Source organism: Meles meles, chromosome 16, assembly GCF_922984935.1.
Source record: "Meles meles chromosome 16, mMelMel3.1 paternal haplotype, whole genome shotgun sequence".
In the NCBI taxonomy this organism is placed as follows: domain Eukaryota; kingdom Metazoa; phylum Chordata; class Mammalia; order Carnivora; family Mustelidae; genus Meles; species Meles meles.
The window spans coordinates 68152669-68172290 of NC_060081.1; the positions used below are offsets into that span (position 1 = coordinate 68152669).

A 19622-nucleotide genomic window follows, 5' to 3' on the forward strand; every position below is an offset into this window, starting at 1 on the left:
TATCTCAATGTTGTTTTAATTCCGCAAGACACTTTTAAGACAAGAGTCTAATCGGCCACAGCAACTTCTTTCAAGACATGGAGCACTGGGTGTCATTTGTAAACAATGAATCTTGGAACACTACATCAAAAACTAATGATGTATTGTATGGTGACTAAGACAACACAATAAAAATTTTTAAAAAACATGTCTTCAAAGGCATGAGAAACAAAAGCGAAAATAAACTTTTGGGACTTCATCAAGATAAAAAGTTTCTGCACAACAAAGGAAACAGTCAACAAAACCAAAAGACAACTGACAGAATGGGAGAAGACATTTGTAAATGACATATCAGATAAAGGGTTAGTCTCCAAGGTCTAAAAAGAGCTTATCAAACTCAACACCCAAATAACAAATTATCCAATTAAGAAATGGGCAGAATGGGCAGAAGACATGAAGAGACATTTATGCAAGGACATCCAAATAGCCAACAGACACATGAAAAGTGCTCAGCATCACTTGGCATCAGGGAAATACAAATCAATGAGATACCACCTCACACCAATCAGAAATGCTAAAATTAATAAGTCAGGAAATGACAGGTATTGGCAAGGATGTGGAGAAAGGGGAGCCCTCCTACACTGTTGGTGGGAATGCAAACTGGTCCAGCCACGCTGGAAAACAGTTTGGAGGTTCCTCAAAAAGTTGAAAATAGAGCTACTCTATGACCCTACAGGGTATTTACCCCAAAGATACAAAGGTAGTGATTTGAAGGGGCATGTGCACCCCAATGTTTATAGCAGCAATGTCCACAATAGCCAAACTATGGAAAGAGCCTAGATATATATCAACAGAATAATGGATAAAGAAGATGTCGTCTGTATATATACACAATGGAATATTATGCAGCCATCAAAAATGAAACCTTGCCATTTGCAATGACACAGATGGAACTAAAGGGTATTATGTTTAGCCAAATAAGTCAAGCAAAGAAAGACAACTATCTCACTGATATAAGGAATTTGAGAAACAAGACAGATGATCATAGTGGATGGGAGGGAAAAAAATGAAACAAGATGAAACCAGAGAGAGAGAGAGAGACAAACCATAAGCGACTTTTAATCTCAGGAAACAAACTGAGGGTTGCTGGAGTGGAGGGGAGTGGGAGAGATGGGTGGCTGGGGGATGGACATTGGGGAGGGTAATGTGTAAGGTGATGTGCTTAATGTGCTGTGGTGAGTGCTGTGAATTGTGTAAGACTCATGAATCACAGACTTGTACTGCTAAAACAAATAATACATTATATGTTAGTTTTTTAAAAGTCAAGTAAAAAAAAGTGGTAGAACATAGAAAAAGGAAAGAAAACGTTAAAAGTCATCTCAGAAATAAAGATTGTTACAGGATTTCAAGACGGAATAAATTCAACTGATCTACAAGAGGCACTGAGAAAAAGAATGAAAAAGACAAGGGTGGGTGCCTGAGTGGCTCAGTGGGTTAAAGCCTCTGCCTTAAGCTCAGGTCATGATCTCTGGGCCCTGGAATCGAGTCCTGCATTAGTCTCTCTGCTCAGCAGGGAGCCTGCTCCTCTCTCTCTCTCTCTCTCTCTCTGCCTACTTGTGATCTCTCTCTGTCAAATAACAAATAAAATCTTAAAAAAAAAAGAAAAAAAGAAAAAGACAAGGGGTCACAAATAAAATGCATGCTCCAGCCATGCTCCTCCTCTATATCCGTGCAGATGGAGGACTCTAGAAGTATCTTCCACATCTCCTACACGCTGATGATAGTTAACTCCTACTTCATTTTCATCCTTTGGCTGAGCCACCCAGGTATCCCAGCAACTTTTAATACAGTATACTATTGTTCACTATAGTCACCAAGTTGGACAGTATATCCCCAGGACTTATATATTTTGTATCTGGAAGTTTGTACCTTTTGACTCCCATCTGTTCACACCCTACCTGCCACCTCTGGCAACCACTAAACTATTCTTTTATGCATGAGTTTGGGCTGTCTTTATTTTCTGGCCACATACACATGAGATTATATGGTATTTGTATTTATAAAGGGATCCAATTGCCAAAGAAAAAATGGCTGTTGATGGGAATTTAAGCATCCCTTAAGAATCCCTTTTGGAGAGGCAGGTCTGTACAAGGGTGAGGATTGTGTCTCTTTGGGTAAAACTATCCCACCCAGAAAACACTGAAGGAATAGACAGTTTGTGGAGATCTCTCCGGAGTCACTAGGGTAAACAAGGAGGCAGGGGAGAAGAAAAGATTAAGGGATACTCCCCAAGACAGGAGGTGGTGGAGCCTGTCAACAGGAAGAATAATTGACCCTGACCCAACAAAACAGAAATTTTCTTTGACTAGGGATTCACCTTCTCACTCCATAAAACCAGAACAAATTCCCCACATTTTCTGTTTTTCAGAGAATAGAGGTGTTCCTTTGACATGGCTGTTTTGAGTTCCTATGTCTACTCTTCGCTCTGCCACCAATCCATGTGGATGTGGTGGATCGGCTTGGATAAGCACGCAAATCTTTCCCAACTCCTGGACCTTTAAAAGGTTTTTCTTCTAGAGTCCAATTCCAGGACTGGGTCTTAATACCCAGTATAAAATAAGAGAGAAGAGAATTCTTCTGGTCCCTGGGGCTTGCTTTGTGAGGTTGGGAAGTAAGACTCAAGAGAAGACAAATGTACTACATTGAGCATCTACTGTGTTCCAGGTACTATGAAGGTGTTTATAGATGTCATCTTATCTCATCTTCACTATAGAGGTGCCAAGAATTAATGAGTGAACTAAATCTATAGAGGTCATAAGATTGTCCTAGTGTTATGATGCTGGCAAATACTGTCTTAGCACAAACCCTATGAACATTCCTCAGTTATTCAAATTTGTTTATAAAAAATGGGACAATAAAGGACCAATTCTTGCCCATTATCTCGCAACTTACACTGTGTTGCCTTCTGAGGTTTGAGGAAATTGACACTCATCCTTTGTTGAATTAAACATGATTTAAATGTTTAATTATATAATGGAATAACAGAGAGAGGACATTGGGAGAAGGAGACTGAGGCACCCAGGCACCCCATCATGCCCCTTAATTCCTTTAAGCAGTTTGTAAGCCAGAGATTATAATTCTCATTTTATAGATAGGAAACTAGGCAATCTTGTGGCCTGGTCATTTGTGGGAGACTGTAAGGAATCATGGCATTATGGATTAGACCTAAACTTGCTCTCAGAAGCCAGTAGGAAGAAGCAGTCAGGGAAATGGTTTTGGGCGGGTTTGGGGAAATTTATGTTTGGGGCTCATTGGGAGAAGGAGAGGAGAAGAGAAGGGAGTTGGGGGAAATTGGAGGGGGAGATGAACCATGAGGGACTGTGGACTCTGAGAAACAAATTGAGGGTTTTTGTGGGGGGGTGGTTGGGAGAGCCTGGTGATGGGTATTAAGGAGGGCACGTACTGCGTAGAGTACTGGGTGTGGTGCATAATCTTGGAACACTGAAAAAATAAAATAAAGCTTAAAATTTTTAAAATAAAAAATAAATTAAAATTAAAGAAATGTTTAATTACAAAACTAATGCTCCTTCTCTCTATGTATATATGTGTGTGTGTGTGTGTATAAATATAGGTACACATGCATACATCTGTGTATATTTATTTATACTTAAAATATCTACTTAATTCTTACACTCACGAATTCTACCTCTCAGATTAGTCTAAAAAAATTTTTAAAGATTTATGGTTGAAAATGCTCAACACAGGGATGCCTGGGTGGCTCAGTTGGTCAAGCATCTGCCTTCAGCCCAGGTCATTATTGCAGGGTCCTGAGATCAAGCCCCGCATAGGGCTCCTTGCTCAGTGGGGAGTCTGCTTCTCCCTCTGCCTGCCGCTCCCTCTGCTTGTGCACCCTCCCACGCTCTCTCTCTCTCTGACAAATAAATTAAAAAATGTTTTAAAAAAGATATGGTCCATATATACAATGGAATATTATGCCTCCATCAGAAATGATGAATACCCAACTTTTGTATCAACATGGACGGAACTGGAGGAGATTATGCTGAGTGAATAAGTCAAGCAGAGGAAGTCAGTTATCATATGGTTTCACTTACTTGTGGAGCATAAGGAATAACACGGAGGACGTTAGGAGAAGGAAAGGGAAAGTGAAATGGGGGAAATCTGAGTGGGAGACAAACCATGAGAGACTGTGGACTGTGAGAAACAAACTGAGGGTTTGGGAGGGGATGGGGGTAGGGGGTTAGGTGAGCCTGGTGGTGGGTATTAAGGAGTGCATGTACTGCATGGAGCACTGGGTGTGGTGCATAAACAATGAATTTTGGAACACTGAAAAAATAAATTAAATTTAAAAAAAGAAAATGCTCGGGCGCCTGGGTGGCTTAGTGGGTTAAAGCCTCTGCCTTTGGCTCAGGTCATGATCCCAGGGTCCTGGGATCGAGCCCCACATCGTGCTTTCTGCTCTGCAGGGAGCCTGCTTCCTCCTCTCTCTCTGCCTGCCTCTGCCTAGTTGTGATTTCTCTCTGTCAAATAAATTAAATATTTAAAAAAAAAAGAAAATGCTCAACATAGTATATTGTCTAGATAATCAGTAATTGGTACAATGCAAATGCTTGACAAAAGGCATTTTTTTAAAGATTTTATTTATTTTATTTATTTGACAGAGAGAGATCACAAGTAGACAGAGAGGTAGGCAAAGAGAGAGGGAGAAGAAGGCTCCCCGCCGAGCAGAGAGCCCAATGTGGAGCTCGACGTGGGGCTCCATCCCAGGACCCTGGGATCATGACCTGAGCTGAAGGCAAAGACATAACCCACTGAGCCTCCCAGGCGCCCCAATAGGCATTTATTTTGAGTTCGACATGTGTGATTATGGAAAGCCACTTTGTGAAATATTTACCTCATTAAATGAGGGCAGGACAAGATGGGTAACAATACGTGGATGATTCCAAATGTAAGAAAACAGCAGATTGCTTATATTAAGTCTGCAAAAAAAAAAAAAAATAGAATTGTATTAAGAACAGACACATGTTAATTCTCTGCAGATAGATTATCATAATTTTTTTAAATGATGACTTTTCACCTTTTCTGTAAATTATCTTATAACTTAAAAAGTAGGAAAAAATGTTTGCAAAGGATGAGATTAGTCATGTGAGAGCTGGAATCCTCTGCAGTAACCCAAGTCCCACAGACAACAGGCTGTGTTACCGGCAAGCAAAGGGGAGGAAACAGGGCTCCTTGTTTGGCCAGTGGAAGCAGGGAGGAGCCCAGGATAACCACCCAGCTCTCCAGGGAAGTCTGTGCCAGACTGAGAGCTCTCCACTCTGGCCGGAGGCATGCCAAGCCAGGCTCTGCTGCTCCTCCTGCTCCTCTGTGAGCTGCTGCTGCAGGCCCAGGGAGGGCACCGGAAACCGAAGATGATGCAGAGTAGGTGATGGACTAGGGGACAGGGAGGGGAAGGGGGCCAGGAGGGGCTGTGTCCCTTCTGAGGAGGACCTGGGTATTGGAACTTTGCAGCACATCCTGCTCAGACCACAGCACTACGAAGACTCCGGGTCTTCCCAAATCATGGCTCTCTGGCCCTTTTATCCGGCCCTGGGAACAGTGATGGGGGTGGAGGGGAAACTATGTCTTTTGCTTCTCCATTCTTAATACCCAGACACAAACACCACATACAGCGGTGAAAGGTACATCATGGGCTGAGAGTCACATGGAGAAACCAAACAACTGTTCTCAGATTTCTGCACGTATGTGACACGTTACATCCACAAATGTTGGTGGGAGTAGGTGTAGAATGAAAGGACCGTGGGAAAGCAAGTTTTGGGGTGTGCAAGGTCAAGTCAAAGTTATCATCGGAGAGACCAGGATGGTGGCAGTGGAAGGGAAATAGTGCGAGTGGTAAAATCTGGGAAGAGGCAAGGGCCCTGGAGAAAGTGACAGTGACAGGAGAGTGGGGGCAGAGTGGCAAGTCACCTTCCTCTCTAGACCCTGCAGATTCTGGAGAGTGGAGAGGGTCTGTAGGATGTCTCAGTCTCTGCCGAGTTCTCAGAGTGTCGATTCAATGGGAGGCATCACTAAGGCCATGACTAACATGGGAGACAGGGTCCTGGTTGCAGAGTACCCAGAGGGCCCAGGAAGGCCAGGCGTTGAGATCTGTTGAGGAAGAGTCAGGGGTTATAGGATTTAAGGTACTGTCAAACACCAGGACTGAGTGAAGGGCAGAAAGTGATTTCCCTGAAAAGTCCAAGAGTGTCATATGTGGGACCTGGGTTCTGGGGTCTTCGGGAGAGGCTTTAAGCTTGAAGGGAGTGCTCTCAAAGGATCTGGTTGCATTGACCCTGTTCCTGCTCTGTTTCAGAAATAGAGCTGATCAAAGAAATCGAGGTCTGTGAAAAGCATACCAACATATATATGTGCAGACGCCCCTGTGAATATCACCAAGATTGTCAAGCAAATAACATATGTTGCTCAACCTTCTGTGGGAATATTTGCATGAGCCTGCAGTGAATGGGTGAGAGAGCTGGGCTACTCCCCCAAACCTCTATTCATGCCAAGGCATGGAGACCTCAGAACCCAGGCAAGAGGATATCAACAGGAATGTACCTACTCCACTGTCTGAACTATTTGTTCCTATCAAATAAAACAGAACAGATGTTCATAGACCTGCCTACTTTAGTCCCAGTGCTTGTGATCATTGAGGACCCCGGGAAGACCCCAGAGGGCCCCCCCCTCTGGGTCCGGGCCTCTGATCTCTCTCCCCTTGTCATTCTTCTGTATTCTCTCTCCTGTTGGTTCCTGCACCATTGCCAAGTCCTGGAGGCCCAGCCTCATTGTTGATCTGCTTACTGAGCCAGTACACCCAGGGGAGAAACTTCTCATGTGTGGTATCTCCCAATGCTAACCAGAACATTCCCCAGCCTGGGGTCAAAAGGGCCAAGTTAGACATGAGGCAGGTGGAGGCTAGACCCTGGTCACAGAGTAGGGGGTCCCCAGGGAGGCCTCTTCTTAAACTTGACCCACCCTCACCCCATTCTTCCCATTCTCCTTGTGAGGTTCAGATTACTGTCCCTTTACAATGAAGAAAACCAATCCAAGGGAAGTTGAGTGACACGCTCAAGGCACAAGAGAGTGAGAGGTCATGCTGTGGCTAGACGAGGATGTTTGTCTGGACCCTTGGTTTGCTCAGCACCTAAACCCAATACTTGCATTTCAGATAATTTCCTATAGTTCCTTAATTAGGCGCCCTGGGTTTGTCATAACACAAACTACTACCAGAGGTGGCAGTGGGGCACACTTTGTGGGTGAAGGCATCAGTATGGACCCACTTGTGAGCATGGGGACACCCAAAGGTGGAAATGAGGCAGGAATTGACCATTATCATGGTGTATGAGATGCAGAAGATACTTCTAGAGTCCCCCCATGTGCACTGACATGGAGAAGGAGCATGGCTGGAGCATGAAAAGAGAATAATGACTGCAGAAGGAATGACAACCATGAGGCTGTGTGTCTGTCAGACAGACCAGCCTGATCAACAATTCTCCACAGGTTGAAACTTGTCTTTTTGGACACCGAGGTCATGGCAGAATTTACAGGTGCTCCCTCCTCTGCCTCCATGAGAGTCAAGGCCTTGCCAGGGTCCCCACTCCTCCACTTGACCTACCATGGAACGCACAGCTGTTCCATAGGACAGAACACGGAGTTCTGGACAGGCAAACACTCCTCCTAGTCAAAGCATTCTAGGCATAGCTTCCGAGGCCACTGGGGCAGGGTGGAGTGTCCAGGGAGCTCTGTGGAACACAGGCCAGGACACCAATTATCATGACGGAGAAGAGCAGCTGCTTCCAGTAGAATTTGTGGTTGAGGGGCTCATGACAGTGGCAAGAAATATGTCAGCTGGCATCATGGTGTACCCACATGGTAGGGAGCACTGGTTGTAGACGTAGGAGGTCACTCCCTATGTGGGCCGTGGCAAGTAAACTTGCCTCTCTTAATAGTCTCTCCCAGGATGTTCGGGGCCTGGCCAAGCCCTGGGAAGATGCTTGCAGAGTCAGGCTATGTGAGGAAGCACTCCTTCAGAGCATGCCCTTACCACCCACCTGTGTCTGATGATGTTCTGTGCTGCTGGTTGATCCTAATCTCTTTCCTAAGGTCTCCTGGTCCAAGCACTGGTTGATCCTAATCTCTTTCCTAAGGTCTCCTGGTCCAAGTGCTGGTTGATGGTGATCTCTTTCCTAAGATCTCCTGGTTCAAGGGCAGATCTGAGGAGAGATGGAGAAGCTCCTCTGATACCAGGAGACTTGGAATGCTTCTGAGGTGGGCCAGAGGCTCTGGCCTGAGAGAGGCAGGTTTCCTCCTCTGGGCAATCCTTCACTGATGCCCAGCAGGAATCACTGGACTGGAGTAACACTGCACACCTGCCTCCAGCAAGGCCTGCCTGCTTCCTGGAGCTCTTCCCACTTGACTCCATGGACTCTTGCTTGTGGCTCATATCATGATCTCAGAGTCCTGAGATAGAGCTCACCTCAGTCTCTTGCTCATCAGGGGGTCTTCTTGGGATTTTCTCCCTCTCCCTCTTGCCCTCCCCCTGCTCAGTCTGTCTCTCTCTCTCAGAGAAATAGATAAATCTTTTTTAAAAATGCAAATACCTGTGGCTAAGCAATCACTAGGATTTCTAGAGAGTTCAGGAATGGGGACTATGAGAGCAGACACCAATACAAGCTTACAGATTTAGAAGAACACATAGGCACATTACGGATCAAAAATATGTATGTGGGTATTATGTATATGTGTAATATATGTGTGTGCATGTATACATATAATCATATGTAATAATATGTACACACACACAGTAATTGTATGTATGTATACATAAATCCATATCCTTATATGGACGTGTATATATACACATCTACATGCATATATATGCCTGTCTGTATATATATGTGTGTGTATATGTGTATGTGTGTATATATTATGTATCTATACCCGTATGTGTTTATATACATGTATATGTGTATATATGAATGTGTTTATATATGTATGTGTGTATGTGTGTGTCTGTATAAAATATAGAGAGAGCAAAAGTGTACTGTTTTGGGGTGCCTGGGTGGCTCAGTGGGTTAAGCCTCTGCCTTCAGCTTGGGTCATGATCCCAGGGTCCTGGGATCGAGCACCGCATCGGACTCTCTGCTCGGCAGGGAGCCTGCTTTCTCCTCTCTCTCTCTGCCTGCCTCTCTGCCTGCCTCTCTGCCTACTTGTGATCTCTCTCTGTCAAATAAATAAATAAAATCTTTAAAAAAAAAAAGTGTGCTGCAATGGAATATTATGCCTCCATCAGAAAGGATGAATACCCAACTTTTGTAGCAACATGGACGGGACTGGAAGAAATTATGCTGAGCGAAATAAGTCAAGCAGAGAGAGTCAAGTATCATATGGTTTCACTTATTTGTGGAGCATAACAAAGAACAGGGAGGATATGGAGAGATGGAGAGGAGAAGGGAGTTGTGGGAAATTGGAATGGGAGATGAACCATGAGAGACTATGGACTCTGAAAACAACCTGAGGGTTTTGAAGGGGTTGGGGGTGGGAGGTTGGGGAACCAGGTGGAGGGTAATAGAGAGGGCACGTATTGCATGGAGCACTGGGTGTGGTGCAAAAACAATGAGTACTGTTACACTGAAAATAAATAAATAAATTTTTTTAAAAAGTGTGCTGTTTTCCTAAATTCTACAAAGCTTTATTGCAAACCCATCTGAATGGTCCAGAACAAAATGGTCCCAGAGATCCTGGGAGGAACCTCCTTGGCACTCTCAGTGACTATGCTCCTCAAACAGACCACTACGGAACCCCAATATCTGAGCCAGATGCTGGGCAGGGCTGTCACAGCCCTGCAAGAAACATCATTTTCCAGCCATAGAAAGTGGTGACTTGGGAATCCACAGTTCAATCATTTTAGGTGTGGCACCTTTTGCAGTCCCCATCAGAGTTCCCTTCCATTTGCTCCCACATCTTTGTACCCAGGTCCCCAGATTCTACTTTTTGTCTCTATACAGTCCACTCTCCTCAGTCAAGTACCCAGAATCCTGACATACGTTTCCCACTGCTCAATACATCCAGTGCACCCTGGGGGAAAAATCATTGTACATGGACGTCTCCAGTCAGAGCATGAAATATTCCTGGACATAGAGTTTGGAAGAAGGAGGTCTGCTCCTTGGGATCCTTGGCCCTTGCCTACTTGACTCTTCTTTTTTTCTAATAAGCTCCAAATTATGGGTATGAGTGCTCTCTACAATGCTCTTCTTTAATATTTGGTGGGAAAATCCCCCTAGCCCTCAACCCACAAACTTGTACCAAGATGTTGGTGCTGGCCATCTGTATTTCCTAAACTCCTTCCTACTCAGTCTCTTTTTATTCACATAAAACCCCCAGGGCATTTAGGGGAAGATGGTGTTATGCTTTAATTAACAAGAGAGAATCAATACAGGGAAGCTGTTGAGTGGGAACTTATCTGCACAAGCAAGTCCGAGGCAAATAGATACACAAACTACCCTTTGGTCTACCTGTGGATAGACTCATACACGTCTGATAGACTCAAGACTTGGGTCTGTTTGGGTGGCCAGGACTGTGATAAGGTATACAGTGTTCCTCCTAGGTTAGGAGGATGTACTGCTCATATCAAAGAAAATCCAATACTTTGGAATGGGAGAGTGTCAAAGGAAAGAGTCTGTGATATGACCAACATGAACTTCCTGGGAAGAACTCACAGATCAAATCACCATTAAGTTCTAGGACTTTGAACTTTGTTTTTCTCCTCGTCTGCCCCTGGTGAGAGACCACAACCTCCTCTCCCCATCCCCAAGTAAGAAGAGGCCACATAAAAGAGCTGTCAGCCAGCTACTGCAGACACTTAACTCAACACCTTGAAAGGTTAAGTATGGGCAAGGGTCTAGAGGCATGAGCTTTAATTTGTGGCTTGTTTGGATGAGTTCCCTGCCCAGGTGGTCTCAACACTATTTCTGTGGGATGGAGATTGTTGTTTCTGGTGTTATAATAAGAAAATTGACACAGAGGTGGCATACCTGCCCAAGGTTCCACAGGTAGAAGGGGAAGACATGAAACAAGGTACCAGTATTCCTGACTGTAAGTCCAATGCTTTCTCCTCTTTAACATTATCTGGAAAGCCCAGGATCCTGACTTCTACGGGGAGCAGTCCTCCCATGTCTTTGTGATGCCTCGGGGTCTTGATATTGTCTTACACTCTACCTCAAGATGACCAAAGAATTCACGCAGAATTCTGTATGTGAGTAGTACCCAGCCTGGGCATGGTTATATTTCTCTTCTCTGGTTCAGTTAGTGTACCTGAGGTGTGCAAAGAAGGGTATTGGGCATCCCCAGGATCTTAAGCACCCTTTAAGGGCAAGTAAGGAACTCAGAAAACTGGACTAAGAGTAAGGCCTTTTTTTTTTTTTCATTGAATGGATCTCAAAGTTCTGGAAAACTTAGATCTAGAATGATAATTTTAGGTATAAATAAATAGCTTCATGGATCCCATGGCTTTGGATTTTCTGGTTCTGGCAGTGTGCACCAGTCTTCCACCTTTTTAAAAAAAATTATTTTCAGTTAACCACTGCATACTACACCATTAGTTTTTGATCTAGTGCTGAATGATTCATTAGTTACAAATTACACCAGTGCTCATCACAGCACATGCCCTCCTCAATACCCATTACCTTTTTACCCCCTCCTCCCACCCCTGTCCCCTCTGAAACCCTCAGATTGTTTCCCAGTGTCCATAGTCTCTCATGGTTCCTCTCCCTCTCTGATTTCTCCCCCTTTGAATTTCCCTCCCTTCCCCTATGTTCTCCCCATGCTATTGCTTATGTTCCTCATATGTGTGAAACCATATGATAATTGTCTTCTTACACTGTTGGTGGGAATGCAAGCTGGCGCAGCCACTCTGGAAAATGGTATGGAGGTTCCTCAATATGTTAAGAATAAAGCTACCAGACAACCCAGCAATTGCACTATTAGATATATACCCCAAAGTTACAGATGTAGTGAAAGGAAGGGGCACATGCACCCCAATGTTCATAGCAGCAATGTCCACAATAACCAAACTGTGGAAGAAGCCAAGATGCCCTTAAACAGATGCATGGATAAAGAAGATATGGTACATATATACAATGGGATATTATTCAGCCATCAGAAGCGATGAATACCCACCCTTTGCACCGACAGAGATGGAACTGGAGGGGATTCTGTTAAGTGAAGTAAGCCTTCCTCTTTCTTTGTGCAAAGGCTCTGCCCAGGAATCCACACCATCCCAGTGTATGTTCACCTTCACCCAGCTACCTCCTACTGTGTATCCCCATCTGTAAGTGGATGACAGAGCATCTGCTTTACTCCTCTGTGTTGCTATGCACTACTGCATTCAGAGGACAATAACACTCTGAGCCAGGCTCAAAAACTGGGTATTATGCCACCTCAAACTGCCTTTCTGGGGCAAACAGTGTGAGTGATTTATAGGATTTCTGACAACCTACCATGCTCAGAGGTAGTTCACCTTTGGCCTGGAGCTTCACCAATTAGGTTGTATCCTTTGGTAAATATTGCCCAATGGTAAATGGAGTCTCAATACCTTCACTTGGTACTTTTCCTTCATCAAGACATGCTAAGGCCTGCTGGCAGGGACATGAGCTGAATGGATAAAGTCGGAGAACAGATATAAGCATCTAAGGTGGAAGCCCCCATCCCTATACTTTGAAGCACTTTAATCAGAAACAGATGCTGTGGGGCACCTGGGTGGCTCAGTGGATTAGGCTTCTGCCTTCGGCTCAGGTCATGATCTCAGGGTCCTGGGATCCAGCCCCGCACTGGGCTCTCTGCTCCACAGGGAGCCTGCTTCCTCCTCTCTCTGCCTGCCTCTCTGCCTACTTGTGATCTCTCTCTCTCTGTCAAATGAATAAATAAAATCTTTAAAAAAAAAAAAAAAGAAAACATGAACAGACATTTCTGCAAAGAAGACATCCAGATGGCCAACAGACACATGAAAAAGTGCTCCACGTCACTCGGCATCAGGGAAATACAAATCAAAACCACAATGAGATATCACCTCACACCAGTCAGAATGGCTAAAATTAACAAGTCAGGAAATGACAGATGCTGGAGAGGATGCGGAGAAAGGGGAACCCTCCTCCACTGTTGGTGGGAATGCAAGCTGGTGCAACCACTCTGGAAAACAGCATGGAGGTTCCTCAAAATGTTGAAAATAGAACTACCCTATGACCCAGCAATTGCACTACTGGGTATTTACCCTAAAGATACAAACGTAGTGATCCGAAGGGGCACATGTACCCGAATGTTTATAGCAGCAATGTCTACAATAGCCAAACTATGGAAAGAACCTAGATGTCCATCAACAGATGAATGGATAAAGAAGATGTGGTATATATACACAATGGAATACTATGCAGCCATCAAAAGAAATGAAATCATGCCATTTGCGACGACGTGGATGGAACTAGAGCGTATCGTGCTTAGTGAAATAAGTCAATCGGAGAAAGACAACTATCATATGATCTCCCTGATATGAGGACATGGAGAAGCAACATGGGGGGGTAGGGGGATAGGAGAAGAATAAATGAAACAAGATGGGATTGGGAGGGAGACAAACCATAAATGACTCTTAATCTCACAAAACAAACTGGGGGTTGCTGGGGGGAGGTGGAATTGGGAGAGGGGGAGGGGGCTATGGACACTGGGGAGGGTAAGTGCTATCGTGAGTGCTGTGAAGTGTGTAAACCTGGCAATTCACAGACCTGTACCCCTGGGGATAAAAATACATTATATGTTTATTAAAAAAAAAAATTTGGAAGGGGAGGCAAACCATAAGAGACTATGGACTCTGAAAAACAACCTGAGGGTTTTGAAGGGTCAGGGGTGGGAGGTTGGGGGAACAGGTGGTGGGTAATGGGGAGGGCACGTTTTGCATGGAGCACTGGGTGTTGTGCAAAAAGAATGAATACTGTTACGCTGAAAAAAATAAATAAAATGGAAAAAAAAAGAAAAGAAAGAAACAGATGCTGTATCTTGTCAAATGTTTTTTTCTGCATTAATTGAGAGGACGATGTGTTCTTCTCTCTTCCCTTATTGATTTGTTCTATCACATTGATTGATTTGCAAATGTTGAACCACACTTGCATCCCAGGGATAAATCCCACCTGGTCATGGTGGGTAATCTTTTGCATGTACTGTTGGATCCTATTAGCTAGGATCTTGTTGAGAATCTTGGCATCCACATTCATCAGGGATATTGGTCTGAAATTCTCCTTTTTGACGGGGCCTTTATCTGGTTAGGGGATCAGGGTAATGCTGGCCTCATAGAAAGAGCCTGGAAGTTTTCCTTCTGTTTCTATTTTTTGAAACAGCTTCAGGAGAATAGGTATTATTTCTTCTTTGAATGTTTGGTAGAATTCCCCAGGGAATCTGTCAGGTCCTGGGCTCTTGCTTTTTGGGAGGTTTTTGATCACTGCTTCAATCTCTTTATTAGATATAAGTCTATTCAGTTTGCCAATTTCTTCTTGATTCAGACTTGGAAGCTCATAAGTTTCCAGGAACGTATCCATTTCTTCTAGGATGCTTAACTTACTGGCCTATAACTATTGATAATAATTCCTGATGATTTTTCCTATTTCTTTGGTGTTAGTCATAATCTCTCCCCTTTCACTCATAATTTTATTAATTTGGGTCCTTTCTCTTTTCTTTTGGATTAGTTTGGCCAGTGGTTTAATCAATCTTATTGATTCTTTCAAAGAACCAGCTTATAGCTTCATTGATGTGTTCTACTGTATCTCTAGTTTCTATCTCATTGATCTCTGCTCTAATCTTGATTATTTCCTTTCTTGTGCATGGGGTGGGCTTAAATTTGTTATGATTTTCCAGTTCTTTAAGGTGTCTGTCTATGAAAAACCCACAGCGAATATCATTCTCATTGAGGAAAAGCTGACAGCCTTCCCTTTGAGATCAGGAACATGACAAGGATGCCCATTCTCACCACTGTTTTTCAACATAATACTAGAAGTCCTAGCAACAGCAATCAGACAACAAAAAGAAATAAAAGGTATTCAAATTACCAAAAAAGAAGTCAGACTCTCTCTCTTTGCAAATGACATGATACTTTATATGGAAAACCCAAAAGACTCCACCCCTGAACTACTAGAACTCATACAGCAATTCAGTAATGTGGCAGGATACAAAATTAGTGCACAGAAATCAGTTGCTTTTTTATACACTAGCAATGAAAATATAGAAAAGGAAATTAGAGAATCAATTCCGTTAACTGTAACATCAAGAACCATAAGATACCTGGGAATAAACCTAACCAAAGAGGTAAAGGGTCTGTACTTGAGGAACTACAGAACACTCATGAGAGAAATTGAAGAAGACACAAAACAATGGAAGACCATTCCATGCTCATGGATTGGAAGAAAAGACATAGTTAAAATTGTCTATACTGCCCAGAGCAATCTGTACTTTCAATGCCATCCTGATCAAAATTCCACCAGCATTTATCAAAATGCTGGAGCAACAATCCTAAAATTTATATGGAACCAGAAGAGACCCCAACTTGCTAAGGAAATGTTGAAAAAGAAAAACAAAACTGGGGGCATCACATTGTGTGATTACAAGCTTTACTACAAAGCTGTGATCACCAAGACAGTATGGTATTGGCACAAAAACAGACACACAGGCCAGTGGAACAGAGTAGAGAGTTCAGAAATGGATCCACAACTCTATGGGCAACTAATCTTCAACAAGACAGGAAAAAATATCCAGTGGAAAAAAGACAATCTTTTCAAGAAATGGTGCTGGAAAAATTGGACAGCTATATATAGAAGAATGAAAGTTGACCATTCTCTTACAACATACACAAAGATAAACTTGAAATGGGATAAAAGACCTCAAGGTGAGGCAGGAATCTATCCAAATCCTAGAGGATAACGTAGGCAGTAACCTCTTTGACATCAGTGGTAGCAACTTCTTTCAAGACATGTCTCCAAAGGCAAAGGAAACAAAAGTGAAAATGAAATTTTGGGACTTCATCAAGATCAAAAGCTTCTGCACAGCATGGGAAACAGTCAACAAAACAAAGAGGCAACATATGGGATGGGAGAAGATATTCACAAATGACACTACAGACAAAGGGCTGATATCCAAGATCTACAAAGAACTCCTTAAACTCAACACCCAAAAAACAGATAATCATGTCAAAAAATGGGCAGAAGACACGAACAGACACTTCTCCAAAGAGAACATAAAATGACTAACAGACACATGAAAAAACATTCATCATCACTAGCTATCAGGGAGCTTCAAATCAAACCCACCCTGAGATACCACCTTACACCAGTTAGAATGGCCAAAATTAGCAAGACTAGTAAACAACAAGTGTTGAGGGTATGTGGAGAAAGGGGAACCCTCTTACACTGTTGGTGGGAATGCACATTGGTGCAGCCACTTTGGAAAACAGTGTGGAGATTCCTTAAGAAATTAAAAATAGAGCTTCCCTATGACCCTGGATTGCACTACTGGTATTTACTTCAAAAATACAGATGTAGTGAAAAGAAGGACCATCTATACCTCAGTGTTCATAGCAGGAATGGTTTCAGTTGCCAAACTGTGGAAAGAGCCAAAATGCCCTTCAACAGACAAATGGATAAAGAAGATATGGTCCATATATACAATGGAGTATTATGCCTCTATCAGAAAAGATGAATATCCAACATGGATGGTACTGGAGGAGATTGTGCTGAGTGAAATAAGTCAAGCAGAGAGACTCAGTTATTATATGGTTTCACTTACTTGTGATAAGATATAACATGGAGGACATTAGGAAAAAGAAAGGAAAAGTGGATTGGGGTAAATCAGAGGGGGAGATGAACCATGAGAGACTGTGGACTCTGAGAAACATACTGAAGGCTTTGGAGGGGTGGGGAGTGGGGAGTTAGGTGATCCTGGTGGTGGGTATTAAGGAGTGCGTGTATTGCATGGAGCACTGGGTGTGGTGCATAAACAATGAACCTTGGAAGACTGAAAAAATAAAATTAAATTAAAACAAAAAGATGGGGAGGGCACGTTTTGCATGGAGCACTGGGTGTTGTGCAAAAAGAATGAATACTGTTACGCTGAAAAAATAAATAAAATGGAAAAAAAAAAAAAAAGATGGAAGCCCCCTCAACACCTGTTCCCTCATAGTTTAAAGACTACTCTACCTTTGCTTTCTCTCCAGAGTCCCCTTCTCTTCTTCTCAGGTCTCCTAAAACCAACCTGCTTAAAGTTAATATGTCCAAGATTCACATACCTAATTCTTACTTGTTTCCAGCTTCTAAATTTCACTTCTTCTGGAAGGAGAGTAAATTTTCAAAGCCCCCTTTGAAAATTTTGCACCTTTTAAATTGTCTCTTGCAGGACAGTTGCTTTTGAGCAGAGGAATTTGGTTGATTCTTCTAGAGCAGCACTGTCCCTACAGCTTTCAGGGATGATGGGAATGTTGTATGTCTGAGCTGTCTAATACAATAGCCTCTAGCTACATGTGGCTGTTGAATGCTTGAAATGACTAGAAGCTGAATTTTAAATTTAATTAAAATTGTCACATGTGGGTAGTGGCTACCATATTGGACAGTGCAGAGGAGGCTCTTCTGCTTGGTGGAAAATGTCTGAAGAAATATAAAGTCTTTCAGGGAGAAGAACAATCACTGTCTATGACTGTGTAATTTTATGACACTGGAATTTTACTCTTTCCTTGGACTCTTTTTTTTCATTCCTCTTCGGTTTTAGGATGGTAAAGCAACAGATAAAGACTAAAGGGGACAGATGGGAGAGTCTGGGAAATTTTAGTGGTAATTAAGGCTCCTCCTTCCTTGTGGCACCTTCTTCCACCCCTCAGCTGCCAGTTGTCAGCAGGGTATATCTTCTTCTGCTTCATTTTTTTCTCCTTAACGATTAATGCCATCTATGGGGAAATGATTATGATATTAGTAGTTGAATTGTTGGCATGACTTATATGATGTGATCATATTATTTTGTCTCTCCCACCTGCATATTTTATTCAGATTGGTTAGTTGTTTCCTCATCTCTTCAGGAAAACTTAGATAGGTCCCCAAATTTTGTGAGACTCTTCAGTCACAAAATATTAACTTAATAATAAAATGTGCAGGCCCATATTATTAGCCACAACTCCACAACTTTTGAGAACTGTGGACTCTCACCTCCCTCAGAAGCTCTGGTTGTGGAAAAGGGTCAATATCTCCATCTTGGGCTCTTTGTGATTCTGTTCCTTGACCCCAATCTGGCTATAAAAAGTTTCTGTCTTGGGCACCTGGGTGGCTCAGTTGGTTAAGCATCAGCCTTCAGCTCAGGTCATGATCCCAGGGTCCTTGGATCGAGTCACATATTGGGCTCCCTGCTCAGCAGGGAGTCTGCTTCTCCCTCTCCCTCTGCTGTTCTCTCTCTCTGTATGTCAAATAAATAAACAAAATCTAAAAAAAAAATGAAAAAGAAAAGAAAAGAAAAGCTTCTGTCTCCTAAGTAGTAGAGGCAGGAAGAACCAGTAAGTAGGAGTAGGACAGTTCTCACACAGTACATACTACCATAAGCTGGCTTGGTGCTTCTGGCACTCTTTTCTAGGAGATTTCAAGGGTTCACTGTAGACAGAAAATGGCACCTGGCCATTTACAATTCAGATGTGCTCCAAATGAAGCTCTCTTCTTTGGTACTAAAGGCCACTTCAGAGCCTTAGTCATGACTTAACGTCTACAGGATCCTTGCAGACTTCTGGAGATGCACAGTAAGTTTATGAGTAATACCCACAAAGCCTTTTATCTCAACTTGGAATTAGAAGATAGCCTCCTGCCTTCCTCCCTCCCAGCAACTCATTCAGTGTTAGATCATCTATGTAGATGGGAGGTTTAAGAGTCCTCTGACAAGTTCTTGACCATCAACTTTCTCAAGTCCTATGTAGTAACCTATCTCACATAACTCACTCTGGAATCTCTCTGGTACTCTGACCTAGGGTCTGGACTAACACTTCCATTATATTGTCCTATTACATACGTTCTTAAGTAAACAAATCAGGACACCTGATGTGTTCTATTATTTGAAGTTCATAAATATAATGAATACAACAAAAAAAGGGCATACGTACACTGGTTATCCCTGGGGGTGGAACACCTAATGCTGATCCATTTCCTCTATGTATTTTTGTTTGTTTGTTTTTGACAAATTATACAAGTTGAAGATTTATTGCTTTTTAAAATTTTTTTATTGTGTTATGTTCATCACCATAAAGTACATCATTATTTTTTGATGCAGTGTTCCAAGATTCATTGTTTATGTACAACACCCAGTGCTCCATGCAATATGTGCCCTCCTTAATAGAGCACTGCATTTTCAAAAGAAGTAATTTTGCAGAGGAAGTGCCATGTAATTTGAGGTGGGGAAGTAGCCTGAGGAAGCCAATGGCTAGCTTGATATGTTGTTAGGTGCCAGAGGATGAAAAGGAAAAGTAGGAGAAAGAATAACCCAATATTCACCAGTACTTTCTCTCTCTCTCTCTCTCTCTCTCTCTGACCCTC

General features: G+C 42.8%; 1 protein-coding gene across 1 annotated transcript; it reads left to right on the forward strand.

The window, feature by feature from the left end:
- The first annotated feature begins 5327 nt into the window (after window positions 1-5327).
- On the forward strand, window positions 5328-6498 carry WFDC10A (WAP four-disulfide core domain 10A). The gene is made up of 2 exons (XM_045980580.1): window positions 5328-5418; window positions 6350-6498. Exons 1-2 carry the CDS (start codon window positions 5328-5330, stop codon window positions 6496-6498), a joined length of 240 nt encoding a protein of 79 aa, XP_045836536.1.
- Window positions 6499-19622: the final 13124 nt, after the last annotated feature.

Excerpts from the sequence above, each read along its gene's own strand:
- WFDC10A (XM_045980580.1), top strand. The coding sequence starts at position 5,328 with ATGCCAAGCCAGGCTCTGCTGCTCCTCCTGCTCCTCTGTGAGCTGCTG. Across the intron at positions 5,419-6,349 it reads GAAACCGAAGATGATGCAGA|AAATAGAGCTGATCAAAGAA; the intron begins GTAGGTGATGGA and ends GCTCTGTTTCAG.